The sequence below is a fragment of the Podospora pseudocomata genome, chromosome 5, assembly GCF_035222375.1.
Source record: "Podospora pseudocomata strain CBS 415.72m chromosome 5, whole genome shotgun sequence".
NCBI classification, from domain to species: Eukaryota; Fungi; Ascomycota; class Sordariomycetes; order Sordariales; family Podosporaceae; genus Podospora; species Podospora pseudocomata.
In genome coordinates, this window is record NC_085889.1 from 1,072,762 (window position 1) to 1,100,045 (window position 27,284).

The following is a 27,284-nucleotide window of genomic DNA, read 5'->3' on the forward strand; positions in this document are numbered from 1 at the left end:
TTGGATGGATTTGATGACGACTTTCAGAGCCCTACTGCTCTCTGGCAATCGCGCCGACAAGGCATACCGCCTCATACCTGGCAGAGCTCTGATCGGTGAGACTAGAACTGGGGTCCTTTGGCCAACTCCATCAGCCAGTTACCAGGACTCACTGACCTCATATACAAGGCGGCCGAGGAGCTTCCACCATGTCTGCTGCACGCCATCGAAAATAATAGTGCGATATCACGCCGTGTAACACGGCTTTACCATCACACTTTCGGCTGCGGATGCTGGAAGCTGTCATGGATGCCTAATATCGCGTAGATCAAGGCGTATGCGCTGGATATGATGGTCCATACGAATATGACCCAACTCCCACCGCGCCCGTTATGGATCCTCACGAATACAATATCATCCGATCTCCCTGCCTCTATGGCGTTTTTTTGGTCAACGTCAAATACATCACCGACCTCATGACAAATGTGGTATCCCCCATCATGGATGATGGCAAGTATCAGGACACAAAACAAATACTGCAGACCGGAGGACTTGCCCCGAATCTGGGCGAGATTTTCGTGTATGCACACCGCTCTTTCATACCCGGCTCATCCAGAAACGGAGTTCAGCTGGTAGGGAAACTCGGCAATGGAAATCGACGGCCCCCTCCTCTGCCCATAAAGTGGCTCACGGTTAGGTCTTCTCTCGACTCTGGACCAGTTGAAATCTGTCAACTACTGGATCTTAGCGCTCTGAAGACTCTCGAGCTCAATTGGCCCCCGAATGAACAGAGGATTGAATTGTCCGAAAAACTTCGTTTACCTTCCCTGACAACGCTCGTGGTGGACTTGTCTCTACTAGCTCGAGGCCGAAGTAACCATGCCCAAGTCAAGCACTTCATCCGCGCTCATCCAAGCATCAAGCAATTACAGGTACGCGTATAGGATTGGTCAATCGCCTCATTTGTAGGGGAGAACCACCATGGAACAGTGTTTCCATACATGGAGTCCTTATGCTTTCAAAACAGGCGATATAATGGCATGTTCAAGGCCGTCGCCAGTTTGCTGATTCCGGCGCGTGAAATTGAAGGCTTGGGTGCCCTGTACCCCAACGTCAAGTGTCTGACCCTTCCTGTCCGTAGGTCAAGGGGCAACAAGAACGAAGTTGCGTTGTATCAAACCATTGGCCACGGTTTCCCCAAGGGTGGTGGGAGGAGTGGGAAAACAAGGACTTGTGTGGATTTGAGGAAACAAAGGCTACATAGGATTTCGTTGCGAACTACCACACCCTTTTGCATACCTTTACCATTGCCGCCAATTAGAATGCATCCCACAGGCGGCGCCATGAGCTTCTGGGCCTGGTATTCATTCTGGCATGCCACCTTTTCACCAACTCCTTGCCATTTTTATGCCTTTTGTGTTTACCCTGAAGATATGATCCCAAGGCAGCCGCTCCCACCGTCAATGTGATGACGCCTCCGGTGACAGCCATATCTACAACTGCTGTACCTGCCGCCGCACCCGTCGCCATACCTGCCGCAAAACCGGGCCCTCCACCCATCAGGATTGCCGGTATCATAGCATCCGGATTCCAGCTCTCCCAGCGATCCGAGATCTCATTTTCGCTCAAATTGTCTACTATGCACCGCAGATGCCAGAGGGCAAATTCTTGGCAGTTCCATAAAAAGTTTTGGTATGTCTTTTCAAAAAGCTCCTTCCATATATCGTTTGCTAAGAATGGGTGAAAATCGATGAGCAATAGGTACCAGGAAGGAGACGGGGTCAGGTATACTTGCCGCATTCTTCAATCTTGTCATCCGGCCATGTCGTCTTGCATTCCCCCAAATTAATAGGCTCATATTCAAGCGCTTTCTTTTGCATTTCCTCAATCCATTCTGACCTGGGCTTGATGCGCAGGTTGTGCGATAGTCCGCTTGGATCGTCGGGTGTGGCGGCGACTTCGTAGCATGTGTCGCCCACGCAAACTGTCCAATGGTTGATGGTAGCTTTGCGCCATTTGTTGAGGAGGGGGATTTTGGCAAAGCTACTGATGGGTCGCCTGTAGAGGAAAACGTCTCGTTGTGTTTGTGACATGATGTGGGAAAGGTATCACTGTTTCGATGATGTCTAGGTGCTAATAAGGTTGTAGTAATCACTCTTGGACTTGGCGTTTCTCCAGGTTGAACGATCAAAACAGGAGAAGCCAGAATCGTTATTTCTATCTTTCCAGTAGGGATAAGATTGGGAGAATACGTTTTTGCAGGATGCGAGTAACGCGTCATGCCCAGCGCTCGAAACCGAACAGGCCAATCCTAGTGTCCAGACGGTAGCCTGATCTCGTGGCTATGATTCATAGGTAGCACAGCTGTGCCGCCTCTAGATGGTCTTTAGTGTGTGTTTGCCCATTTTAAGTACTGCAGAGAATCTTCTTTGCCAATCAGAATGGACGGGTACTCCTTACGTCGTGGCGATGCCCTTCAGCTCCCGTCCTCATACATTTTAACAGGCTTTCTGTCTGATAAAACAGTGTATGGGCGTACTTTACGCCGTGCAGATCTGCGCCACCAGCCCCAAAGGCAGCCTTTGTCTGTACGACCCCAACGTTATTCCATCTCAGAGAGGGGCGACAATACAAACCTGAAATTAATTTCTCGACGTTCTGCCAGTATCACCTGAAGAGGATTCCTTTCTTCTTTACCCTGTTGACTTTTGCACTAGGTACTAGCCGTCTGCTCTCAAGATGGAGACATCCAACTATACCCGGGACTCGGGTCCACCCAAGAACTGCGATACAGTCCCCAGAAGCCTCTTTTTCAGAATCTTTGCCTTCAGCTATTCCGCTGCTTTACGCTACCACACCGTCCAGCCAATGCATTGTATCCAGCGCAACCAAAACTATCGTGAGGCCAAGCATGACGTCATCGCAGCACTGGCTCGCTTCCGTAAGACGAAATCAGAGGAGCTGAGATTTGTTCAAGGAGCAGTCAGTATACACATCCCACCCCTGAACCCTCAAAAAATGATCCAGTCTAATATGGCACCTAGGCAACGCTGTCCGGAGCAGCAGTAATAGGCGTCTTCTCCTGGCCCTCGACAGAAAGAACAGTCTGGATAGCCAAGATGCTCTGGAACTGGAGTTTGTTTCTCTCTTTCTTTGCTCTGATCAGCTCGGCTCACCAACGGCTGCTCCGGCTCTTACCCGAGGACCCGAGTGATGAGCTCAGCGAGGCCGACCTAGCGAGGTGTCTCAGTCTGTTCTTGCAACCTCCTGTCCCGCCTGGGAAGGGGGACAGGATGTTCCAGCGGGGGATCAGCCGCTGTATGGTCTGGTTCTGGCAGTGTCCGACTATGCTTATGAGTTTTTCTTGGGTGTTATTTCTGGTTGGGTATACGCTTCACTTGTTGACACCGGTGTTTGACGCCTCCCTGGCGGAGTTTAATACGCTTGTGAGTTTGTATTTTATGCTTGATCCCCATGGGAGCCGTGTTCTAAGTTACCGACATATAGCCTGCCATCGTTACCGTGTGTGGCTGCACATTTGTGGTTGCCAACTTCTTTTTTTGTGCCGAGCTGTGTCAGAGGCGCATTTCGAAGGCCAGCCATGGGATTATTGAGACCGGCCCGAATGTATTGCCAGTATAGCGTGTGATACAGCTAGAGATTTCATCACACTTGAAGGAGAAGACAGCTTTGCACAAGATATGGCAAAGACAGTTAGACAAATATACTCTACAGGCAGGTTTAAAGAAGTCACTAATACACCAAATCTATCTACCTTCCCTCACATCACCAACACACACTGACATGATATGATGGAAGCCTTCTTCCAACCCTACATGTGCTTCTCCCTGACATTGACCCTATCCCAATCAGGACTTCTTCAAATCGTCGACAACAATCCCGCCATTCTCTCCCACCACATAGTGACTCTGATTACCGGCCACAGCCGGCGGCATCTCGGCCGCCACTCGGAATCCCCGATAACACGACTAACACTGGGCATAGCCAACGAAGACCCGCACTGCCGGCAATCAAAAATTCTCACAGCCAGCTGGCGGTCCGCCTCTGGCACCCGCAAAGGTGTACAACAATCACCCTGCTTGACATATACCGCCCACACCACCGTTATTGCCTGAACGAAAGGACCACAATTGTTAGTATCTTTTGATGCCTGGAGGTCAGGCAAGGGAAAGAAAGAGAGTCACTAACACTTGGTATAATTCTCCCTCACCAACAAGCAAGCCATGATCACACTCTGCGACACCCCAGCGGGAACTCAAAGCTCTGCCTCTTGACAGTAGTAACACACCCACCCACCCACTCGACCCGAAAGTAGTAGTTCACCCTTTGCTATCCGCCTCGCGGAATGTGATGGGGGCATCCCCGGACCCAATGGTGTGTAGTCGTCACCCATTCCTCTGCGTAGACTGCTAAAATCAACCGAGAACCGATCCTGATCCCCGGATTGAAGGTCTGCGTGCCCCGGAAAGTCGCTCTCCTTGAAGCAGTTGTTCGGTCCTCTCGTCAACGGCTTGGTATTGGGTTGGAGGTAGGGATAGGAACCGTTGGTTTGGTCGAGGTCCTCCCCTTAACCCACGTGTACACATTCCATCCAGGCCCGCCGGGGGTGGGGGCCGCGCCTGTGTAATCAGACCACGGCGGCGTGTAGGCTGCCCCTCGGGGGCAATTGGAAGATGTGTATGTTGTCGTTGTTGTGGGCTTCATACAGCTGGAGGCGGTGGAGGGCTCGGTGGATGTGCAGGTTGTCTTCATGGTGAGCTTGGTGGAGGCCGAATAGAGTCTGCAGTGCACTGTTTTGTGGACGACGGCCTGCCTGTTCACTGCATTGAGTTCACTTGCATGTTTGTGGCGGTGAAGTTCGGTCGAATGGAGTCCCGCCGGTGATGGAGTTTTCATCACGGTCAACCAAGCCAGCAAAGCATGGTCATTCACCGTTTACGATGGAATCATCGGCATGGATGTGGCGTGAGACGGAGAACCTGGAGGCCTGGCTCCTTGACTCCTTGATCCGTGCCTTCACTAACGTGAGAGGGGTGCTTCTACCGGAAGTGGTCCGTACCCTCGTAGACTTTTCGTTCTACTTCAGGGCAGCGATATCTCCATCTTTTGCAGGCTGACATCTCACCTACCCTGAGTCGTAACATCTGCGAACCTTTGGGCGTCACGATGGCCACTCTGCCTATCCCTTTCCGGCGCTGAAAGAAGAAGGCTGCAGCGTTGCTGTTCCAGCTCAGTCCAATCGTCTGGGCTCTCGTCCATCCGCGTCTCGGAGACATCAATCAGCCAGCAATGTAAGCACTCTGCCACCAGTCCCATGCCCAGTCTTTTGCAGAGGACATGGTGTGGTAAGCACAGTTGCCAATTCCAAACGACAGACACCAAGCCAACGGAGATGTCACCAACCACAGCAGGGTACTTACTTTGGCCCGTCAGAATGCGAACGTTTATGGAACAAGGGACCCCGATGGGCCTCGATTGCTTGTATCTCTGCACGTGGGAACTTGCGGTGCAGCCTCATGCGTGCTCAACCGCCGCGAACTACGCTATCCAACCGTCGACGTCCATCTTTCAGGAAATGCTACTTCCAGTCTTCGCAAGCGACTTTTCCATCAGGACCGTTTCATGTGGTCACCGCAAGACATAGACAGAAACCCGACTTCAAACCTGGGCTACGGCCGAATCGGATTGGACCAACAGTTTGCTGACTACCGCGATTATCACCTGCTTATCCTCGAGTAGGGCCCAGAGCAAACGGTTGCCAAACAGAGAGTAATTCCGGATGTTGATGGCAAGGCCTTCCAAATAGGAACCAATATAGTACATAGCCGTACTGTCGTAGCCATTGTGAGTGACAGAGCCGTGTGAATGGCCCATTTTTGGGAAACGGCTGATAAGGGGCTTGTCATAATGGCCCGTAGGTCTTGGGCGCCTTGGGCTGATGGCGGCCTGGATATCGGGTGTCTGGCAAGCGAGTTCGGCCTGGGTGAAATGTATCCCCGTACGATCTTCTTTGTTGGGTTCTTGATCTTTGAAGCATGTCTGCTGCTGGCTATGGTCTTCCATGTTTTTACTAGAAGCAGACGCACTGCTGGAACCTGTTGTAAAGTTAACGCGGGCATTCAACCCAGCAAGAGGGGAGCCGAGTCAGGCTCCATAAGACATGATCATTGGGCTTCAAGCGCCACCTCGAACGCAGAGACTGCTGCTTTCGTCACATGACAGCGAGCCTTACGCCCTGAAGCTATCAGATAGTTCATGCTCAACCAGTGAACGTGGGTGTCTCCACTGGCTTTGCAGCCCTAAAGATTGCATTATCAACCACCACGCGGATAGTGGGCTTGGCATGTCATATGCGTTTCATTATCCATCTTATTTCTCATCAAGTGCTTACCTTCCAGCGGCCTATTCCCAATATGTTGTCTATCGCACAACGTTGACATGAAAGCCCTGAGTTGCCACAAAAATACCATCGCACCATAGTCATCGCCACCCGCAGAGCTAGATACCGAAATAAGATGCCTAGAGCTTGGCGCCACCTTCATCATCATCATCATCCTCCTCCTCCTTACGACCGCGAGTGACACTCAACTGACCCATCAATCTGCTGACCTCCTCCATAGAATCTCCCTCCATGCACTCCCCCTGGTCACCATCAGTCTCATCCTCCACCTCCTCCACCTCCTCCAACACCAACCTCCCCCGCCTACCACGACCTTGAACACTCCCACTTCCACTACCCACACTCCCATGCAGGCCAGCCTGCGCTTGCATCAACCTCCCCTCCGTCAAACCACCCCTCACGCTCCCCGCAGCTGTGACCGCAGACCCAAACGGATCCGAAGGCGTAGCCCGACTATCATGTCTACTCCCCCTCCATCCCCTCCTCTCCACCAACACCCCCTTCACCTCCTTTTTCAGCGTCTTGATCATCTCCTCAATCACATTCTTCCTCTCCCTCACCAACATTTCCACTGCCCCATTCACCATCGAACCCTGGATGATATCCGCCACCCTCCACTTATGATACAAATTGCCGTGTCCCTTTCTCCTATCCACCTTAACGGGAGAAGCATCAAAGTAAATGTCACACAGCATGCAAGTGGGCTTGGAACAGCCGATGTACCTCCCGAATTTATCCTCCATGAAGAAATCCCAATGTGCATCCTCCCTGCCAGGGGAAGGGCAAAGGGTCTCCCTGCGGAGGTTGGACAAGAGTGTTACTTCTGCATGGACGGTGGTGATGCACTTGGGGTCTTTGATGGAATTTTCGAGGCCGGCGTCGAAATCCCTGGCTTGGAGCTGGGGGGAAAAGAAGTCGTAAGCGGCGTGAACTTCAACGTCGGTGGTGAGGCGGTTGAGGAGGTCTTTGCCTGTGCACATTCTTTCCTTGATCTGGAGGGGGCTGGGGAGCTTAGCTGGGGAGGGGTATGGGATGACTTCGGGGGACTCGAAGAGGTCGGGCCATTTTCCGCGGGCGACAATGAAGACGCGGATGGCGAGGGTGTAGGAGTGGAGGCGGCCGATGGCGTGGCGAGTATCGATCCAAGGGGAAGCGGGGCTGTCGTTCTCTGGGGACGATTTTGAGACGTTCTCCGAGGAGGGGGCTTTGAGGCGGAGCAAGGAGGCAAAGGAGGAGGTGTAGGATTTTTTGAGGGCCATGAGGAGGCGGTAGGTTTCTTGGGTGACTGTTGAGGTGAGATGTTAGTTGCGGACAGACTTGGGACGAAGATAACATTGGGACCTGGCATGGCACATACAGGACAGGAGATCATGGGGCCAAGAGGCCACCGCTGCCTCGGCAATCGGAAGTAGCTCCCGCAGGCGTCCTGCCATTGTGGCGGGTTTGTGTCAGCTTTAGCTCCCATCGATAGATTTCCAGGTGCCAGTAACTTACCCTCAGCGCCAGCGTCCTTGGCGCAGCTCTCAAGGCAAAGTCCAATATTGTCAACCAATGTTCTGAGGTACTTGTACAGGCGCCACCGACAGAACGCGATGACCTTCTTCAACAGACTGTCCGAGACGGCCTTGACCTTGGCTTCGTCTTCCAGATCTTGCCCTTTCATGCTTCCAAGTACTTTCAAGATCTCGTCAGACAAAAAATTCTTGACCCTGGCCATCTGTTTCTTGGTGCGACTATTAGAGGCAATCCAGTATTCCACCTGACCAGGCTGGACAATCATGGCGCTCGTGACGGTGTCTCCCCCATGCTTAGTATCGCAAATTTGCGCAATCTTGTTGACAAAGCACCTATACAGGGCGCGATCGTCGTCGGGCGTGGTAACAATAGAGTCATCGTCCGGCGTATGGGGGTTCGACACATGGGGAAGTGCATTCTTCAGGGCACAGAAGAGGTGAATGGCCCCATAAAGCCGCTTTGCCTGGCTGGGAGCTAGCGGGACGGGTGTGGAGGTTTGAGGGGGGAGTGTTGCGCTGGTCATGTTGAGAGAATGTTTGGACGGAACGAAGGGGGTCAGAAGATCATTCAGTGAAGGATTTGAGATGTTTCGATGGGTAACTAGATTAAGAACAGTGATCTGGTTAGTAGAGTACACGAAACGAGAATGACGGGAGAAGCAACTTGAAATTTATAATCATCCCACCATCTCAGCTAGGGACCTGGTGATGTCGTCTGTCGTCTTCGCATTGTCCGTATGCCCCTCTCCCCTCTATGCCTCTTTGGCCGGAGGATACAGGAAATCTGCCTCGAACAGACTTGGGTCGCAACCTGGGCCAACTCACTGGTCAGTGATTGGAGGATTGGCTGGTTGGATGACCACATCGCTCGACCCACCACCAACCAAAGGTTTCAAGGCGTCCATCGGCAACAAACAGAACGAAGAGTCGAGAAATGACGGTCAGTTTTGTTCTTTGAGATTCTGGCAGGAAAGCAGAAGTTTGTGGGCGAGCTGTGGCAGAATGATTGACTTGTGGGGGGTCGGTCCAATAATAACAGTTCGACTGGGTCCAGTTGGCGTTCCGCCGTGTCACCGTGGCAGCGCTGTCTTGCATGCCGAGACTGTGGGCCTCGGCCTCGGTGCATATTATGGCAGTGCGCTAACCATGCCGGCGCGCAGGTTGCCTTGGAGGCATACGGACCCCGTTGCGGGCCTCAAACCCGCTCCTCCCAGAACAGTGATGGCTCCGGATTGCGAACCACGGTGGGCCAGCACAGTGTTCCTCGGCCAGCTGATTTGGGCTTAGTATTTGAGTAACCGTATTTGCCCCTGAAACACGATGTCAGTTGTCTTGGAGGGTCCAGTGGAACACGCGCTGGGTTTGCATCTACCTTATGTAATGCTCAAGTTGTCAGGGAGAAGTTCGACATTGCGAAACTAGGGAGCACCGAGCGGTAAGGGAACGGATGTCGAATGACCTTTGGTTGCAACACTGTTACTGACCGGTGGTGTGGGAACGATAGTCACCATCGGCTGCTACTGTCACCAACTCAACCAACACATTTGTCCTCATCCCCACATCACAACACTTTCACTTGACGCTAAACATTCTGCAGGCTTGCAAATTGGCATGCTTGAGTTTCTGTAAGTCGCACACCCATTGTTACCAGGGATAACGGCCTCAGATGGGACGGAAGCCAGGCGAGGTTGGGATTTCGGAACAGCAGTGGTAACGGTCCAGGTCGAATAGTACCTTTTCACAGGTCCCTCAGCTTGTATTTGGTGCCTTTTCCCGCGGCAACATCGCAGACCAGGGTGCTGAAAGCGAATCGGACCAGGCCTGCCCTGACACTATTAGCACTTTGCATCCAGATTGCCACTGGTTCCCATGCCTTCTAGCAGGGTGTCCAAAGGAAAACAGCGAGCATCGGAATGGGCGCCTTACGACCACCCCTCTTCTCTAATGGGTCATGAAATGTACGAGGAGCTTGTTCCGGGGCAGGGGGCCATCGATCCCAGGCTCCTACAAAATGACTTCGCTCCGGCACCTCCTGAACCTTTGGACTATCCAGCTGGGCCGACTGAGTACATGGCTCCGGCTGAGGCCCAGCACGATACACCAGCTCTATTTCCATCTACATACGTTATAGGGAGCCATCAGATTGACTACACCAACGACTACCGCGACGCTCAGAATCAGTTTCCCACGTCCCAGGTCGACAGCTTTGTGCCATCTTATCCTTCGAGTTCCGGCCACGAGTCTTAGTACTCCACGGCCCAACAGAACTCGAGTGTGCCTGCAAATTTGGATCTTGCAGTACAACAAGAAGCACAAACTGACCAAGACTCGCGACTTTTCTTCGACTTTTCAGTTTCGAATCCACTTTTCACCACTTCTGGGACAGCTTCAACGATTCCTTCCACCACTCCTTACACCTACCAAACGTTCGACACCAACAACAGCCAACTCCCCTGCACAATCATTCCTACAGCAATGACTTCTCATGATATTACACACACCAGTTACGAAGAACAGGGCTACTTAGTGGACCCCAGTCTCTACCAACATGAAGACACCTCTTACTACACAGCTGGCGAAGCTTCTACTTCCTATGCACAGCCCTACTCACAAGAACCCGACACCACCGAAGCCTCGCCGACCAGCTCTGACCCCAATAAATGTTCTGTTTGTGGAAAGTTCTACAGGCGGAAATGTGATCTTGAGTTCGTCCACCCTGCATCACGCATCCTCTGAGTCTTCTTTAGCTGACACCCCACCCACAAACAGCAAGCATATGAACAATCACACCAAACGCCGCCAGTGCCCTTTCGACGATTGTGAAGGTGGTGGAGCCGAGACTAAAGACCTCCATCGACACCTGTGGACTCACCATCCCGAATATGCCTCTGCAAATAACATCCCCAAGGACGAGGAGTGGTGCGGCTTCCAAGGGTGCGGGTATCATGGACGTCGGGACAATGTGAAGAGACATAGGGACAACCATAACCACTGGCCTTCGGCGTAAGAGAAGACAGTTGTGCTTGGGATCATTGGATATTATATTGGGTTCTCAATGGTTTTGCACCAAGTCATGACTTTCTGGGCATCATTCTGTTTCTTTGAAGGTTTTTATGTTGGATTTCCTCTTGTTTCTTTTTGATGAATGCTTGTTACAACTCATGAGGAGACGGTGATACCTCTACCCCTGTTTTTGCTTTGGCTTTTATGTCTCCACTCTTTCTTTGGGACCATTCTTGGAGCCCATTCTTGCCCACTTCTCATGTTTTTGAGCTATTCTTGGTTGTTCTTTGAGCTTGGACGAAGACCAGGGCCTTTCTTTAGACAGATATTTCCTACAATGCAACAACCCCCCTTTGCACTTTGGATTTGGCTTTTGCAAAGGAAGAGAAAACTCAGTATCCGCAAAACTGGCCGGGGTCTACATTCAGGCAACTAACGATATAGGGCTGACACCAAGCAAGAACTGTGCTGCCTTGTGGCCAAGAAACATCACCGCCAGTCGTTGAGGGCTAACGGACCCGCACACTGCAGTCGACTGCACCTTTTGCACAGGTGCGCGATTGGGTACTCTGGAATGGTCGCTGGGCAGGTCTTTCATGAGACGAAGTGGAATGTTATCATTAGGGGAAGGGGGGGTAACTGCTGAGTGGTGGAGTGTGAGGAAACATACATCATCGTCAGGCTCTACAGTGAGAAGGTCTCAAGACGGTGCATGGAACTAACAAACACACTTTGAGTGTATCTCTAGACAAACTGACAAGACAACTTGAAAATCCTTCCCTCTGACGTAAATCTGGGTCATAACATCATCACGAAATGCCAACTTAAACAAGAAACCAAAACAAGCAACAACCCATGCGTGTATATTCCCAATCTTTGGAACAAAACACCCTATCAACGACGGCCGTGAACAAGCATATGTCGCTTCATGTTGTCCACCCTCTGAGTCCGTCCACAGATCTCGCACCTCTTCTTGTGCCTTTGGACCCTCTTATCAGCACGAACATCAGCACGGTCACCATGGCTCTTAAGTTTGTGGCGATCCAGATCCTTCTGCTCTGCAAATCCTTTGCCACAGATGTTGCACTCTGTTGGCCTGCGGTGATTTTTTTGATGCTTTCTCAGCTTACCGGGCAGATTGAACAGTTTTGATCCTTTGCACCCATGATAGAGACAGTGGAATTTCCCGTCAATGATTGTGTACGGAACTTCAGATTTGGCCGGGTTGGTTTGGCTGGGTGGCTCGGTCATCGAGGCGGGGAGGGGATAGATGATAATATCATGTGCGTTTGCAGCAGGGAAAAGGTCGTTTGGCGTAGGCAGCACATTGATCTGGTGTGTTGAATTTGCCGACAGGGTGTCGTTGACGGGGTCATTGAAGGAAAACAAGAGGTCGTCGGGTAATGTTGAATCGGAACCATATTCTGACTCGTCTGGTGTCAAGATGGTTGAATTGCTGGATATCTCGGATGATTGAAACGAAGAGCAAGGAAGTCCGAACTCATTGTCGGGTGGCGTGTGAAATGAGACCACGGCGATTTCTGGAGTGGAAACGCTAGCTGAATATCCGTGTGGCGAGCTCTACAAGCTCAGTACTGGGACTTCAGTGCGCATCTCCGCTACAGAATGCGGAACGTGGGCCAAAGGGTCAAAAGAGCCCCCATCATAAGTGATTTCGTTGTTGGTAGTTGCAACTTCTAGGCCTCGTTGCATCATCAGAAGCGATGGGTTCACCGTTACACCTTCGTCAACGTTTTGGGAGAAGGTGTATGGTTCCATCGCCATCGCCTGTGAGCCAAGTCCAACCCCTTGTCCTTGAAGGGGAAGGTCAACAATCCAAGGATGCTCCTCATTTTGTTCTGTGAAAGCATCTGATTCGGAAACCCAGTTTGGGGACTGGTAACTGCATACGCGCAACCCCTGTGATTAGCAACTTGACGCTCCTTGGTGAGACAGAGGTGGTACTCACTGGTGGTCAGACATCACCGGCGATACAGGAAACGCCTGGATAGGTACCAAAACAGCAGCCCGTGATCGTATCAGACTCGGATGAATGTATAGGTACCCTGTCAATGAAGGTGGAACGAGCTAGGTGTGTGGTGTGCAGCTCGGGAGCTGCAAAGAGATGGTGGAGATGGAGGAGCACACGATCCCAGCAGCAGCGCAGAAGAATGCCAGCTCAAATACCGACCAAGCTCTTTCCGTTTGCTAATCCTCCGCTGCACAGATTGGAAACAGCAGGAACCTTCCCCGTCGTCTGCCGCCAGATTTGTTTGGCAGTTTCGGTTGTGAGGCTCCAAGGCACCCAATGAATCCAAACAACGTCACACAGATCCCACAAGTGAGGATGTCACACGCGGGCCGCGAGAGGGAGGGTTACATCGAGGTAGGCCTACTGCAGAAATATGGCCTACTGCATTAGTGCCGCCTACCGCAGCTCTTTACGTTGCATTCAAACCAATCGATCATCTCTGGCATGCCGCGTCGGTCCATATTGGAACCCTCCAGGTTGTACGATCTCAGTGGGGCTTAAAAATACACAGCCTATTTTTTTGCTACCTACGTGGTCATCCTGGACCACTGAACAAAGCAGTGATCGAATTGCAAAGTGTGGATTTGTTCAGATGTTTGGCATGTCGGTCTTCATAAAATATACATCAAGTAAGTGCTAGATCTCTACCCTCGGCAATTTTCAGAGTTGAATCTCTCCCGTCGACTTCACAGTTACGAATGTACTGAGTAGCTACTTGGCTGCTATTCTTTTAGTAGATTCAAACATCATGAGTTCAGAGGAAAAAACAGCCATCACATTGCCACCCAGCGTGCGCAAACGATTTTACGAGGCCCTCATGATCATTTGCAGCATGATTCACATTCTTTCAAGAACAGAAAACGGCACCAAGTCCCCGAGTCCTGACCTCGAGGGGGTTGCTGACAAGAACTCGCAAGGAACCTTTTTCTGTTTCGTGAACAAGCTTAGCCAGGTGTGCGACACTGAGAGAGGGGGCGATACCGTCACCGCCTTTTCTGTCTTGCAACCGGACATCATCGAGTATCGCTTCACCTCAAACAGCAGAACGGAAATCAGTTTCCAGACAACAACCCGGTTTGTGACAAAGCTTCTGAATACCCTTGGGGGAATTTCAGGCCCCGAGCTCCAGGAGGCGCGACGCAATGGAGAGGACTCCCTTCTGTTCTTGACTCTGATGCAGCAAATTCTCGAGTTCAACCGTCCCCGCATTACAGAGCTTCACATCGACTACCAAATGGCCAGACACCTCGAATTCTGCGCCAATGCCTGCACGGATGCAGACGTAGCGACTCTTCTAAGAGCAATCAAGACTTTGGCTGATGCTTCTCTCGAGCCACTCTTATCTGATTGCGAATGTGGGTATCATCAGGTCTTAGAGGAAGCTACAGGCTTCATAACGTCATAAGATCCTTACTGACCCCGTTCCAGTTGCCATTAAATGCCAGCTTCTTCTCCGTACCATCAGCAAGATCTTCCGGAATCCCCACGTCAAGGAATACCTCCGGGAACGTACCCGCGAAGATCGAGAAGGGGACAACAAGACACCCTGGACTGAAGTCTACCACTCTCTTGGCCGCTTGCAGTCTTACACAATCGCCGTCGCAATTTTCATCACCGCACGCCAGCGCTGGCCCGAACTCTTCGACCCTGGATTCAAAGTGATCCACGTCCCCTCCAGCACACCTGCTCCTCCTCCCTCAATCAGAGGCTCTCCGGAACGTATCCTCTCACGGCTGACCACAGACAAGGCCGTTCTCAAAGCTTTCAAAGAGGGCACCACCGACGCAGCCGGCCACCAGTCCCACCTCACTGATCTGACCACAAAGCTCGAAAGCACCATCCGATCCAAGTGCAAGACATTCCACCCCATCGTTCACGCCGAAGTTCACCTTGCCGATCATATCCTCCGCGAGTTACGCACAAACAACTCAGGACTTCGTTTTTACAACGAAGCCGCCTTCGGTCGGTACATTGGCACCTCTAAGCCAACTTGTCGCCTCTGCCACTTGTACTTTGCCTGCCCATTGCTCTCTTCAACAGGTCGCATTCAGGTCCGTTCTAGTTCCCACAACTACTACCATAACTGGCGGGTTCCACACGTATATCCGGAGGACGGCGCCGAGGCACAAAGGATGAGGAATAAGGTGATGGAGTGGATGATTGAGAACGTGAAGCCGGAGGCGGTAAGGACGGTGGTGGAGAGGTTTGCGGTGAGGAATGGGCATGATAGTAACACGTACCCTTCCGTGCCGGATACAGAGTCGGTTGCTTCTATGCAGGTTGGTCATGGGGGGAGCCAGTCTGGTGTTGGTGAATCTGTGAGAAGGCTGGGCGCGATGGATGATATAATTGCTAGTTTTGGGGGGATGAGGGTGAGTGTTGAGGAATAGAGTGTGCAGCCCCTTCACCGTCATTTTCCCACTGGTTTTCAGAGCGTATCAGGTGTTTTTCAGTCCGCACTGCGGCATGTCTATTCCAATCTAAGCAGCATCAAGCCAGCTACATCAATTCTAAACAGTAACCCAACGCCATGCTATACTTAACACCGTCCAATGCAAACGCCCAACTCCTCAGAAAGACACGGTCAATACCGCTTAAGCCTGGGTGCTAGCGCAATCTCCACCTCCCAAGCCACCGCTGCACAGACGGGTGCAGCCAATACCAAGATCAGCAATCTTGATGCACTCATCATTCTTGACGCGCTGGATGAGGTCGCCCTTGCAGTTGGGGCCCTCGCTGTCCTGGTAGGCGAACCAGGTATCGGAGAAGGAGTCGGTCCTGATGGACTTGATGTCGGAGGGGATGGGGGCATCACCGGTCGAGAAACCGTTGAAGACCTTCTTGTCGACTTCGGTGCCGCTGTGCAAATTTAGTTAGTGGAAGTCCATCGGGGGAAGAGCAGGGAGAATGTACCAGTTCTCGTCACTGAACATCTTTGTGGCGGCCCCAAAGGCAGTGCTGGCGCAGCCGGCGATGAGGATGATGGTGGTGGTGGCACGCATTTTGGATGATTGATTGGGAAGGGTTTGTAGATGTGGTTTGTTGTTGAGTTGTGAATTGGTTGTGTTGTGATTGTATTGCTGTTGTCTTGCTGTTGTTCAGAACTTCTTGCATCGTGGAAAGGAACAGGTCTTTTTATGTCTTCGTGACGATAGCGCTATGCTATTTTCTGAAGCCTGTTATCTCCATTCGAAACAGTACGGCCGACTATACGCCGTGGCTACATGGCTGTAGCCATTTCCCTCCCAGGTCTCTTGCTTTGTTTCCTCTAGGCGAAGTGTAGCTCGGATTTCTCGGGTCATGACCTGTGCGCCGTGTGGCTGGATCCAATTGCGAACTTAACACTCACCATGGAGCACCTCAGCACTACCTTAAGCTCGTTATCATTTGTTTCATCGGTTGTACAGGCCTAGGCTTCCTTGCTTGGCTACATGAATCTGGCTGGTGCCAGTTATGGACCCAAAACCTGTAACGGATATGTCAGGATACCTCTCGTGGCCGTTGTCATGTTTCACAGCCTATATTTGGATTTTTCCACTGCCAGGCGATGTCGGACTTGGTATCTCGCACTCAGAATCGTCTGGAGTTGTGAAGGAGCCTGATGTGCCGCGGCCCGCAACGAACCAGATGAGGCGGCCAGATGTCGCGGCCACCCACGCGATTCTCGTCGATCATATATCACTCGATATCTGATATTATGAACATCGTCGTGACGTTGGAGCTCGTTTGATGTCAACTCAATTCTCAATACATCCTGGGTGGGTGGTCCGTGCTTATCACCCCTCTGAAGCCCCTGAGCCCCTGAGCTCTTAGGCTTGGCAAATTAGAGACGAGCATAGTTGGGCAGTGAGAAAAGCCAACAGAGATGGTTGAACTCAATTCCGGAACAATTTTGGTACCATCTACCATAGTCAACATCGCGATTTCAATGACATCCTCCCAAAAACGACAGTTCGACAGTCGGCCAGAGACTTGCTCGAATCTGGCTTAGCCGGGGAGCAGTTATCACTGCGGGCACCAATGAAACATGGTGCGATACACACCAATCACAGCATTGCGCTCCGATAAGCAGAACCCAGGTGCATTCAAGTGCCAACAACGCGAATTTGGAGGTTGGTTGAGAACAGCCACAGCCACATCTTGCGAATTTCATTCCACATCAATGCCCTAGTCAAGGTACCTACTCAGTATCATGGATTCCCCAGAGGGCGAGTTTGACGGCAACGATTTTGCCAACAACCTCTTCAGCGATCTCGCCCCCCTCCTGACGCTTTTCGGGGAGCAAGTCACAAAACAGTTCCTGTCCATGAGTGTGGGATGGGCCGACAACGTACTCTTGGCAATGGGCCCCCTAGGTATCTTGACCATTGTTGTGAGCGCCATCCGTGTAGCGGGTGAGACCGTACCAAACCTCAAGGCGCTCATCGGCAGAGCAAGGGAGGACAGGGCCAGCGTTGAAGTTGAGTTACTCTCTTCAACATCTAGGGAGGTTTGCGAACTGTGGACAGGAACCCAAATCGTTCGAGTACGCGGACAACCCCTCATATCTCAGCCGTTCATCATGACCGACACGGGTAACGTCTATCCCCTGTGGAATGATGTGGCGCAGGGGACTTTTGAGGTCAACTTCATGGCGAAAGACTGGGATCGCGAAACCAGCTTGTTGGCAAAAGTGCCGCCCAACCTTGGCTTAAATATCAGCGGTGCTATCCCTTCGAACCGTGAAATGTGGATGTGGGCTGCTCTGGGAACTGTCCTGCAACTAGCCTCCCTGGTTGTGAGCGGGACTGTTACTTATCGTTGGAACTTGGCCCAGGTCGAAGTTCCCACCACCACATACGGATATCCCTGCTATCTTGTGGGCAGTCTGCTTTTGACTCTCGGGGTTCTCCTGTGCGGACATATAGTTGAGGCTGTCAGTAAAGAAAGAACTTTCAGATGTAAGGCAAAAATGCGAAAGAGAGTGCGCATTTTTCGCATTCAACTGGCCGCCACCGTGAACGACCAGCACTTTGACAGTTATCTTATCTTCAACTCCCCCGAGAATCCTGACGTCTATGCATCATTCTATCAGGGCATGAAGAAGAATACTCGGTATGTTCATTACCCTCCAGCCCGAATGCCGCTGTTTGCTAACATCAATATTTGCGAGATATTATGCAATTGCAGGATCAGCGCTGTCATTCATGGGCTTTATCACACAATTTATTGGATTGAGGGGATTGCATTGGTCAGCTGCCGTTATCCAGCTTGCCGCCACGCTCGTCATGACGGTTTTCAGGGCCTACGTTCGACGAGGCCTTGCCAAGGGCCTCCCTGCTGTCCTGGTAAATACAGATCTGGACCCTGCGCTCACCCTGGCGGTGAACGTTGCTAAATGGCATACTTTGGAAAGTTCGATAGAAAGGTACGCCAGGAAAAAGCTGACGGGCTTGAACTGTGAGTCTCTCGAATCTCTCGGCATCATAACCGGCGGTTGCAAGCTTTGGTATCAAAGTGGGCGTGTTACAGGAAATATAGCTGTGCGTCACGAAGTCCTCCTTCCAAAGTCAACACCGCCAACCGGTCGACAACTGCCTCACCTGTCTACATCCATAAGAATTGAGGGGAAGTCACCGGGGGGTGCTGCAACGGAACAGGGCACAGAAGTTCATGCACTCCTGACCATGTGGGAAAACGCGTCATTTCTCCACAGGGAACAGTCTGCTGCATCGTCGCAAGCTCAAATTTTGGAGGATGCAATCTGGAAAATCATGGCATATTTGGAAGAGTCGGGGAGGGATCCAACACCACTGATCAGTTGGAAGAAAACTTCCCCATTTCTTAAAAGGGCCTCCCAATCTGCAGAGTGTGGTCGATTGATATGGGGAGTGGACTGCTTAGGGTACCGATCACCAAAGGATGGAAATGGCTGCGAACCTCTCGAGGCCACAGCATCCCACGTTTATTCAACAGAAATTCCCTTGGCAGTTGACTACCCCACGACAAAGATGCGGGATATTCTTGAAGCTCTTCTTTCAATCTCTTCCTGTGGCAGTCAGCCCTTCAGAATGGCTAGAATCATTGGGACGCAACTAGTACCCTCCGACAATCCGGTGCAGGGTAATCTAGCCCGGTGGCTTGGAAGTAGGTCGAGGGCTGGAAATATGAATGGGATCGCTGACGAAAACGACTATGGAATGGGCTGGGGACTCTGCTGGGGAATGTATCTGTCACCCTTGGCCAAGTCACAGTAAGTTCGCCGTGTTAACCTCCAGACCAGATGCACACACCCGCGTCCACTGTGCCTGTGACTAACTGGTACTCGATAGCAACAATGGAAACGACGGGGACACCAAGGCTAGGACGCTCACGAACGATGATTCTGGTGAAGAGAGAATCATAATTGTCCCTTGGCCAAAGGCCTCCACCGGTCTTGAAAGCTATGCTCAAGAGCTTTTTTCCCTTTTCCTCTTAGCGATAGCAGAACATATCGAGAAGGTGAATGGCGTTACTGAAAACCTTGATATTGATACATCCCCGGCTAGCAAGGAGCAAGATGGCTACATGTACGAATATCAGAATACATGGCAGGACGTGGAAACTCCTCCCAGGTCACTGGAGAACTCTGTGTTTGAAGGCTTGGTAGACATTGCTGTCGAAACAGGTATTTGCACAACCAGGAAGGCAGCCCGGATTCTTATCATTCCAGCCTTTGCATGGCACGGTCTACTTCCAGAAGTGGACAGTACTAGCACTGTGGAGAACAAAAATGAAGCATCGGAAAACTTAGGCCCAGTTAGGAGCGGATTGATGTCAAGACAAGGCGCCGGATGGGATGCAGCCTATAGTGTTGAAACAGATTCACAGCAGGAGGCGGGGCAGACTAGGTAGCAACGAGATGGACCGAGAAGAGAAAGAGAAGATGGAGTAGGTAATAGAAACGTTGGTGGAATGATAAGCGCTTAAAGGATATAGGGTTACCACTTCTAGCTTGGAATTAGGCCCACGATACGTGATAATGGTCTCTGGTTAATATCAAATGTTCTGGTTGATAGACCTGCCTTCTCGGTTCATCCCGAGTTAACCTCTCAGAATCCCTCCAGTCCCCAACTCTGCCAATCTTCCCACCACCCCTTACTCCCCTCCTTCTCCTCTGGCCACAGGATCCTAAACTGCACCATCAACCGACCCTCTATACACACCTCCATCGATTCTTCTTGCAACGCCTCCTGCCACCTTGACTGCTCTCCTCAAATCTCCTTCACCCTCACAGTAAGCTATGCAGCCGGCTTGGGAAACGCCGAGTCCATGAAGACTCTCATCGAAAATCGTGCACAGATTGACGTTATCGAGCACAATGGCAACACCCCCTTGGTCAGCGCGCTCTGGCGTGGCCATCACGAGATTGTAAAACTATCCCTCGCCGCAGGAGTGAACTATCAAAGAAGCACCCCTGACAGAGCAGGCGTTCTGCAAGTTTTGGCATCTACATCCGATGAGCAGATGATGGAGATGTTTACCAAGGCAATGCTGAGAGGCATCCAGAGGCAGAGGGCATCAGTTCAGAGGAAATCTTTGCTAGACCTGTTCAACGAACGACGGTCGACACCGCAGCTTCGGCAAGCATTCAATAACTTGTTGGACAGCATTGAATATGAAGAGTCAATGTGACAAGGGGAGTATCTCGGCTTGGAACAGGTAGTTCAACTCAGTATAATAATCTGTTATGGCCTCAAGGTCCTTGCCCCTTGCCATTTGGGTAGGAAAGGCAAGGCCTACTTATAGTCCTCCGGATCCCCAGGACCGTTCTGAGCTCCCTGGTCCTCGAACCTGTCTTATCTGTCTGCCTTGGCCGGGCACCTCCTTCGGCGTCCTGGCCACTGATTCCACCAGTAATAGGTACATATGATTCCTGTCCTGCAGTCTTCTTGCAGCTCGTATGGGTCCTCAGTCCCTCCTGCCCAACCAACCCGTATCGGCACCCTGGTTCTGCCTTCGTGGTGGTCGCCGTGATGCCTCCGCTGAGCCCCGGTGGGCTCAGTTGGTTGCCGGCCCCAGATATTCTGATCCTGGGCATATCGTTGGGCTATTGTTGGTTGGAGTGTGTACTGTCTAGGGGCACTGAGTCGTGGGCCCGTGTGACAGTCAACCAGAGCTAAGGATGGGGAGGTTGAATGCGTCATGGAGCAATCAGATACTGACGAGGAGTTTCACGATGCCTATGAGACACTGCAGAACTAAGCAATACCGTGTACTAGGTAACATCAGCATATTTTCTGAGTGCCGCAAGCAAACTCTCCTCTTGATATTTATAGGCCTTTTCCAAGGCAGAGCCGCTGTATATGACGTGCTATCCTCGACGGCGCCCTCTTAGGTACCTTACACAAGTCACAGTTTGTGAACGTCGAGCACTTACCTTCATGTTCAACCGATGGGCCTTGGCCGACGACAAAAGTCTACTTTGGGGGAGATTCACTAGTCATGGTGAATATTCCCAACAGTGAAGAAGGTGAATACAGATGATTCCACACAGTCTTGCGGTGTCTGTTCACCAGCCCACTTTTCTGATGCAGAGTTTCTCCCAAGTATATCTTCCATAGAATATATATGTCTCTTGTTAGTCTTCTTACTCCTTCTTTTCTTGGATTCCCATGACCGTTCACACGAGGCATTCTCATTCAGTCACAAGGTACCCGCCGCTCACAACTAAGTAAGCAAGCAAAGCCTCAAGAAAGCTTAGTAGGTGCCAATCTACAATATCATCATGTACTCTCTCAACCAGGACACGTCTTTCATCGGCAGAACACTAACAATCTACAGAGGCTTCACAAGAGACAAAACCGCAGGAAAAATACCCTAGGCTGTCAGACTTGGTAGCCGACAGCAATCCGCTGCCAGATAAAACCATCAACATCACCTTACGCTACCCCCCGGGTCATCAAAACAAGGAACCTCTCACCTTTTGCGACAGCAGCACCCCCAAACACTCTCAGACTTGGTGGCGGACAGTGAGCCGCTACCAAACTCGACCTTGAAGCGGACGCCCACCAACCACCTCCCTCGCCCGATCGGCCAAGAGCCCGGAGAACCATTAACACCAATAACGCTTCAGAACTTTAAAACAACTTTACCAGAAGCACCGAAACGCAGCATCGTGAGTGGCGGCAGGGCTAGTCAGCGCCCAAAAGCCGTCTTTCTGCCGCGACGAGAGCTCGTATCTCTGCTCGTATTCAGGCGCTCGTTCGGGCTTTACAATAGAGCGAGAGTAGGTAATGGTGGAAGATAGATACGGGATTCTGCGGGTCGGGAATTTTACCTGGGATCATCGAGTTACATAACTGTTGTGCTCTAGTTGCTCTTGGTTTCTTTGACATGGTCTAAGGGGTTGGCTTGTTGGTAGAAGAATTTGGGTGGATAAGCAATGAAATAGGGGATTCAACGGACCCAGGTCCAGGATACCGATACACTCCCAGACATGGTGGCTCAGAGTCGCCCTTTGGTGGACACAACCCTGAACAGGATCTCAACCATACAATCACACCCAGGCCTGTCAAGACAGTGAACTCCACCTGCCCGGTGTCGGCACGAGCACCAGACACTCGCAGAGTTAGTAGCTGAGACAGACCCTCTCCCAAACACGCTTTACCCCGACCCATCGGCGCGTCTTTGAGGCAGGATCCCAGGACACCCGAGAGCAGTCCCGCGGTGATTCTGGATGACAGCACTCTTCGTGTGCCCGTTGCTCGGAATCACGTAACTGCAGAGAACAGAGCCCGGGTCGTGGCACGCACTCGCGTATTACACGAGGCTTTAGCATGTGGTGGGAGGTGCAACTAGAAGTAGCAGTGGAAGGGAGATATGGAATCTTGATTTGGATTAGGGTTGTGTCTCTTGGTTGGCAATCTTGTGTTCCTGGATCATGTTGTATTAGCAGCGGTGCAGCAGGGACACTGTTGCTTCTTCGGAAGAGTTCATACTCCATGGGATGAAGCCAAGACATCAACATACCTCTATTGATAAACTCAAATCTTTTCCAAGTCAATCACAAATACAACCTTCAGCCTTAAGGCTACATTCGGTGCCAAATCCAGACAGTTGGAGAGGCACGAAATTGACGTGATGAAACTGTTTGGTAAAACGAAGTATCGAAACAGCGGAGTGTCCGATGTCCATACATGGATATACTCCATGACCAGGAAGTTGTAGTCCAACTGCAAATCTCACCCAAGCCCTGCTCCAACCTTGAATGAGTGCAACCGTCGATCCTACGATTTGCATTTGCTCGGTTTAGCCTTACATTCATCCGCAAACCCACTTGTGATTGTCAATATTTCCAACAATAAGGAACGTGAATAGGTCGGAGGATAATACCATGAGTTGTGAGTCTCTTCACAGGCCCACTTTAGAGTGTCCTCTCCAGCATGAATGTAAACTTCCTTGTGCTTCCTTTCCTGTTGTAGCAAATAGTCATCAAGAAGACCACCAAGCAACAACTACATCAAGAGAACAAACCAAACACACCTTTGAACAATCAGAAAGGACACCCATCTACCAAGCCAAAACAAAAGGGTGAGCATCTCACCTATCTGATGTAGCCTTGAACACGCAACCTGACAAAAATAATCAGAAAAGCCACTCCCGCACCACGCGCCCATCAAAATGACTCTTGACCATCTCACCCTTCGACCCGTCATTCCTTTGGCCCTATACCAATCAAAAGAGGACAAAAAGCAGCCGGAAAAGCCCCACACACTTGCGGACTTGGTGGCTGAGAGTGAGCCCTTGCCAGTGAGCACTCTTCAGAGGATACCCACCCCTCTTCTCCCTCGCCCCATCGGTACGTCCAGGATTTCGACATTACGGCTGCCTCCGGGCTTCGAGCACTTATTCTCGACAGAGGCAGCGGATAAGCGCTATGCCGACCAGATCACATCTGGCGGCACCGCTGGCGAGCGCGCTTCAAAATCCCAGAAAAAACGCGCAAAATTTCGCACTCGAATTTTGCTTTAGGATGGAGATGGCCGAATGGACTTTTTCCTTCTTTGTGGAGCGGAGGATGGTTTGGATGAAAAGGCGACGCGATACAGGGCGTAGAGCAAACTGAAATATATCATCCAGTTACCAACGACAGCGAATTATTGCTCTTGAAGCAGGTGCCGATACATGTAGTGCAGGTTGGACGAGTGACCTTGTTCAGCCTCGGGTAGTCAAGTCTTGTGGTAAGGCCCAAGCATTGTCGGTTGCTGGTCCCCGCCGCGTGGCTCCCAACTCTTGCGCTCCTATCAACAAACAGGCCAATCAAGTGGGCAGTTCTCCTTCCTGAAAGTCTAAGATGCGGGGAACTGCTACTGCTTCCTCGCCATGATTCCCTACTTTTTCCCCCTCAATAGATAATCAAGAGTTTCATCAAGTCAAGTTGATATCCTCCAGTTTGCCGCGTCCGATATGACCTCACATCACATGAACTTGTCCCCATACTTTGCGCAGTTTGCATGGGCATTTTCCAGACACCGAGCTCTCGGGAGTCGACATCGATCCCACGATTCTGGCTTCTTCCTAAGGCTGAAGGGGTAGTGCAAGAACGTAACGGTTGTCATGGTCTAACACAACCTTCATTCTATGAGTTAAGTGAGGCCTCAACACGATCATTCTGACAACTCATGAATTGGAACCCTATCTCTACTGGAAGTAAATAGTCGGGGGATCCGGCTTCATAGTTCTGCGGTGATCAGCGCCATGTTACACAGACAGCTGAGTGGCTTCAGTCGTTGGACCTGTTTTTTCGGTACTTGCACGGCGCAAGTCCATTCGGCATGCCCCGCAAATCAAATTGTGTCGAGTGGCTTTGCTTGTGTACCCGAGCACGGCATGTTGAAAGATGATGACATGCAGCAATTCTGTGGAACTTTGATCCAGTTCAGTTACACTGTTGTATCCAACGATGCCCCTATTTTCATCGGGGCTAGACATGTTGTGTCCATGGTCGCCTCGTCTCAGGGCCTGGTTTTAGCGTCACTCACCCTGATGAAAGTAACATCACTTCGGCATCTCTTCTGGGGTTGAAGATGTGTACTGTGATCCCAGAATGGACTCTCCCCGTTTCTCGGAGCCGAAGGCAGGAGTATCATCACAAGTGCTTATATTCTAGCCGAGTTTGAGGTATGATCAACCCATCTACCGAGCGGCGCAGCTACGAACAGCTCAAGAGGATTTCCACACCAATGGAGATATCACAAGTCCGGTGCATTCGGACCCACGACTGCCCATAACCCGGAGGGGAAATAACTGCTCTGTCCACCACCAAAAAATATCAGCCAATGAGACCTACACCCAACCCACCCCCCCTAGGCCTCACAGCGGTGATTACACCAGGGAAAGATGGACGTGTAGAAAGCCAACTGCATGTTTCACCTCCACACATTGGCCCCCCGAGCACATGGTTGTCGTGCTTCGGTACCGATTATCCCTGCGTCTAGGGGCAACCTTTCTGGTCATTGGTGCCGTGAAGGTCTGGTCCGGGCCGCTGCCGAGCCACATATCTGCTTCCCAGGCTGAGTTTTGTGTTTCCTGTCAGTACTCCTCATAGAGATGGCGACTTTATAAAGACACCGTTTTGCCTTGCCAAGGGGTTCAGGGATTCCTTCCTGCTTACCTTCCTTGTCATGGCCTTATCAAGATCCTGGATCTTCTAAGATCCTTCAAATTGCCTTTACATCACTTACAACAGAGGATTAGTCCTTTAGACCTGGGCTCTTTACAATGATTTCCCAGTACTTCATCCCACAGTTCCTCCTCCCACGACACACCACCCCCAGCCCCTCAACCAAGCCCCCAGACCCCTCCTCAACCGAATACTGCGACCTCAAAGCCCTCGGTCTCCTCCCTCCAGAATACCCCATCCCCGACGGCGGCCCCACCGTCTCCCGCACCATCTGGTCCTTCCTCGCCTTCTCAACCGTATTCCTGTTCCTCCGCATCTACTGCAAGAAATGGCGCTCCCGCGGCCTCTGGTGGGACGACTACGTCCTCATATTCAGCTGGCTCATGTTCATAGCTTGCGCCGTCATCTGCCAACTAGTCATCAACCTCGGCTTCGGCCGCTACCCCTGTGACATCCCCCCCTCCCACCACCCCACCATCGCCTTCGTGGGCGCCACTCTTGGGTCTTGCATCACCATCCTCACCATTGTGTGGTCCAAGACGTCATTCGCCATAACCATCCTCCGATTGTCACCTTCTGGTAGCGTCCTTCGGAACATTGCTTGGTTTGTGCTGGTTAGTATGAACGCGCTCATGATTGTCCAGGCGGTGGTCGTCTGGGTGAAGTGTAACCCAATCAGTAAGAACTGGGATCTTAGTAATGAGGGAACCTGCTGGGATGTGCATGCCACGAATTACTATGGGGTTTTCTGCGGGGTGTACAGCGGGGTGTGTGATATTGTGCTGGCGCTGTTGCCGTGGAGGTTGGTCTGGGGGTTGCAGATGAGGAAGAAGGAGAAGTTAGGTGTTGTGGTGGGGATGAGTATGGGGGTTGTGTAAGTAATATTTCGGTTGAGATCTCCTATGAAGATTTGGCTGACCATGTGTTGAACAGGGCTGGAGTCTGGGCTTTTATTAAGTCGTCCAAGTTGGTGTTGTTGGGGTCGAAGAACTTTACCTGTGAGTACCACGCATCCGTTATCATCGAGGTCAACGCTCATAAACGATAGACGAGGGCTGCCTCCTGTTGATCTGGACGTCGGCTGAGATAGGAACAACCATCATGGCGAGCTGCATTCCTGTGTTGCGAGTGTTATTCAAGGAGCTGCACGATAATCATGTCGAGAAGCAGAACAGTAAGGAGACTGCAGACTCGATGAATTCCCAGCAGCCATTGTCGTGGCCATCTTCACGAGCACACTCGGCAGTATGACGGGGAGAAGAAGAGAGTGTAAATAAAATGATTGTATTAGGTTGTAATTTTGCGCGCTCCTTATTTGTCCTTATTTACATCTTGCGACCCTTGTGCGATGGGACTGCGACGCCCAGAACCAGCTTGTTTTTTAGCGGCTCTCTCTTTGGCCATCTGAATCCTGAGTCCGCAGTTAGCAAGTAGACTGCAAGCAAATGAACCGTTATTGGAATTTAAAACCTACTCCTTCTTGCGAATGTACTCGTTCTCCAGCGCCTTCTCGCGGTCTGACAGGGGATTATTGGCATCCATACTGAGCGAGAATGTTGGTAAGTGTTCTGTAGTGGAAAATGGTGTGAAAGAAAGATTGCGACAGGAAAGCTTTTTCAGCAGAATAGTTTAAGAAATAAGGGGCCCGGGGCTGAGAAGCCTCATGATGGTGGGGTGAAGGGATGACGTCAG

General features: G+C 51.3%; 11 protein-coding genes across 11 annotated transcripts; 7 read left to right on the forward strand and 4 right to left on the reverse strand.

Moving 5' to 3' along the window:
* Positions 1-1,760: 1,760 nt before the first annotated feature.
* Positions 1,761-2,072, reverse strand: QC762_0076770 (uncharacterized protein; the record flags this gene model as incomplete). Its single annotated transcript, XM_062883829.1, has 1 exon — positions 1,761-2,072. The coding sequence occupies one exon, from the start codon at positions 2,070-2,072 to the stop codon at positions 1,761-1,763; it is 312 nt and encodes a 103-aa protein (XP_062741759.1).
* A 331-nt stretch (positions 2,073-2,403) lies between these two features.
* Positions 2,404-3,689, forward strand: QC762_0076780 (uncharacterized protein). The gene is made up of 2 exons (XM_062883830.1): positions 2,404-2,961; positions 3,024-3,689. Exons 1-2 carry the CDS (start codon positions 2,719-2,721, stop codon positions 3,591-3,593), a joined length of 813 nt encoding a protein of 270 aa, XP_062741760.1. The 5' UTR covers positions 2,404-2,718; the 3' UTR covers positions 3,594-3,689.
* A 2,830-nt stretch (positions 3,690-6,519) lies between these two features.
* QC762_500070 (uncharacterized protein) lies at positions 6,520-8,438 on the reverse strand (the record flags this gene model as incomplete). The annotated part of the gene is made up of 2 exons (XM_062890454.1): positions 6,520-7,415; positions 7,895-8,438. The coding sequence occupies 2 exons, from the start codon at positions 8,436-8,438 to the stop codon at positions 6,520-6,522; spliced, it is 1,440 nt and encodes a 479-aa protein (XP_062741761.1).
* A 632-nt stretch (positions 8,439-9,070) lies between these two features.
* Positions 9,071-10,161, forward strand: QC762_0076800 (uncharacterized protein; the record flags this gene model as incomplete). Its single annotated transcript, XM_062883831.1, has 3 exons — positions 9,071-9,349; positions 9,419-9,539; positions 9,768-10,161. Exons 2-3 carry the CDS (start codon positions 9,526-9,528, stop codon positions 10,159-10,161), a joined length of 408 nt encoding a protein of 135 aa, XP_062741762.1. The 5' UTR covers positions 9,071-9,349; positions 9,419-9,525.
* A 228-nt stretch (positions 10,162-10,389) lies between these two features.
* On the forward strand, positions 10,390-11,303 carry QC762_500050 (uncharacterized protein; the record flags this gene model as incomplete). Its single annotated transcript, XM_062890453.1, has 2 exons — positions 10,390-10,619; positions 10,684-11,303. 2 exons carry the CDS (start codon positions 10,390-10,392, stop codon positions 10,919-10,921), a joined length of 468 nt encoding a protein of 155 aa, XP_062741763.1. The 3' UTR covers positions 10,922-11,303.
* A 2,168-nt stretch (positions 11,304-13,471) lies between these two features.
* Positions 13,472-15,450, forward strand: QC762_500040 (uncharacterized protein). The gene is made up of 2 exons (XM_062890452.1): positions 13,472-14,304; positions 14,378-15,450. Exons 1-2 carry the CDS (start codon positions 13,698-13,700, stop codon positions 15,337-15,339), a joined length of 1,569 nt encoding a protein of 522 aa, XP_062741764.1. The 5' UTR covers positions 13,472-13,697; the 3' UTR covers positions 15,340-15,450.
* A 93-nt stretch (positions 15,451-15,543) lies between these two features.
* On the reverse strand, positions 15,544-15,951 carry QC762_0076830 (uncharacterized protein; the record flags this gene model as incomplete). The annotated part of the gene is made up of 2 exons (XM_062883832.1): positions 15,544-15,808; positions 15,863-15,951. The coding sequence occupies 2 exons, from the start codon at positions 15,949-15,951 to the stop codon at positions 15,544-15,546; spliced, it is 354 nt and encodes a 117-aa protein (XP_062741765.1).
* Positions 15,952-16,712: 761 nt separating this feature from the next.
* QC762_500020 (uncharacterized protein) lies at positions 16,713-19,971 on the forward strand. Its single transcript, XM_062890451.1, has 3 exons — positions 16,713-18,043; positions 18,102-19,181; positions 19,261-19,971. Exons 1-3 carry the CDS (start codon positions 17,142-17,144, stop codon positions 19,820-19,822), a joined length of 2,544 nt encoding a protein of 847 aa, XP_062741766.1. The 5' UTR covers positions 16,713-17,141; the 3' UTR covers positions 19,823-19,971.
* A 3,619-nt stretch (positions 19,972-23,590) lies between these two features.
* On the forward strand, positions 23,591-23,941 carry QC762_0076850 (uncharacterized protein; the record flags this gene model as incomplete). Its single annotated transcript, XM_062883833.1, has 1 exon — positions 23,591-23,941. One exon carries the CDS (start codon positions 23,591-23,593, stop codon positions 23,939-23,941), a length of 351 nt encoding a protein of 116 aa, XP_062741767.1.
* A 1,749-nt stretch (positions 23,942-25,690) lies between these two features.
* On the forward strand, positions 25,691-26,843 carry QC762_001630 (uncharacterized protein; the record flags this gene model as incomplete). The annotated part of the gene is made up of 3 exons (XM_062883030.1): positions 25,691-26,466; positions 26,526-26,590; positions 26,641-26,843. 3 exons carry the CDS (start codon positions 25,691-25,693, stop codon positions 26,841-26,843), a joined length of 1,044 nt encoding a protein of 347 aa, XP_062741768.1.
* A 10-nt stretch (positions 26,844-26,853) lies between these two features.
* On the reverse strand, positions 26,854-27,134 carry QC762_001610 (uncharacterized protein; the record flags this gene model as incomplete). Its single annotated transcript, XM_062883027.1, has 2 exons — positions 26,854-27,003; positions 27,067-27,134. The coding sequence occupies 2 exons, from the start codon at positions 27,132-27,134 to the stop codon at positions 26,904-26,906; spliced, it is 168 nt and encodes a 55-aa protein (XP_062741769.1). The 3' UTR covers positions 26,854-26,903.
* Between the last annotated feature and the right edge of the window lie 150 nt (positions 27,135-27,284).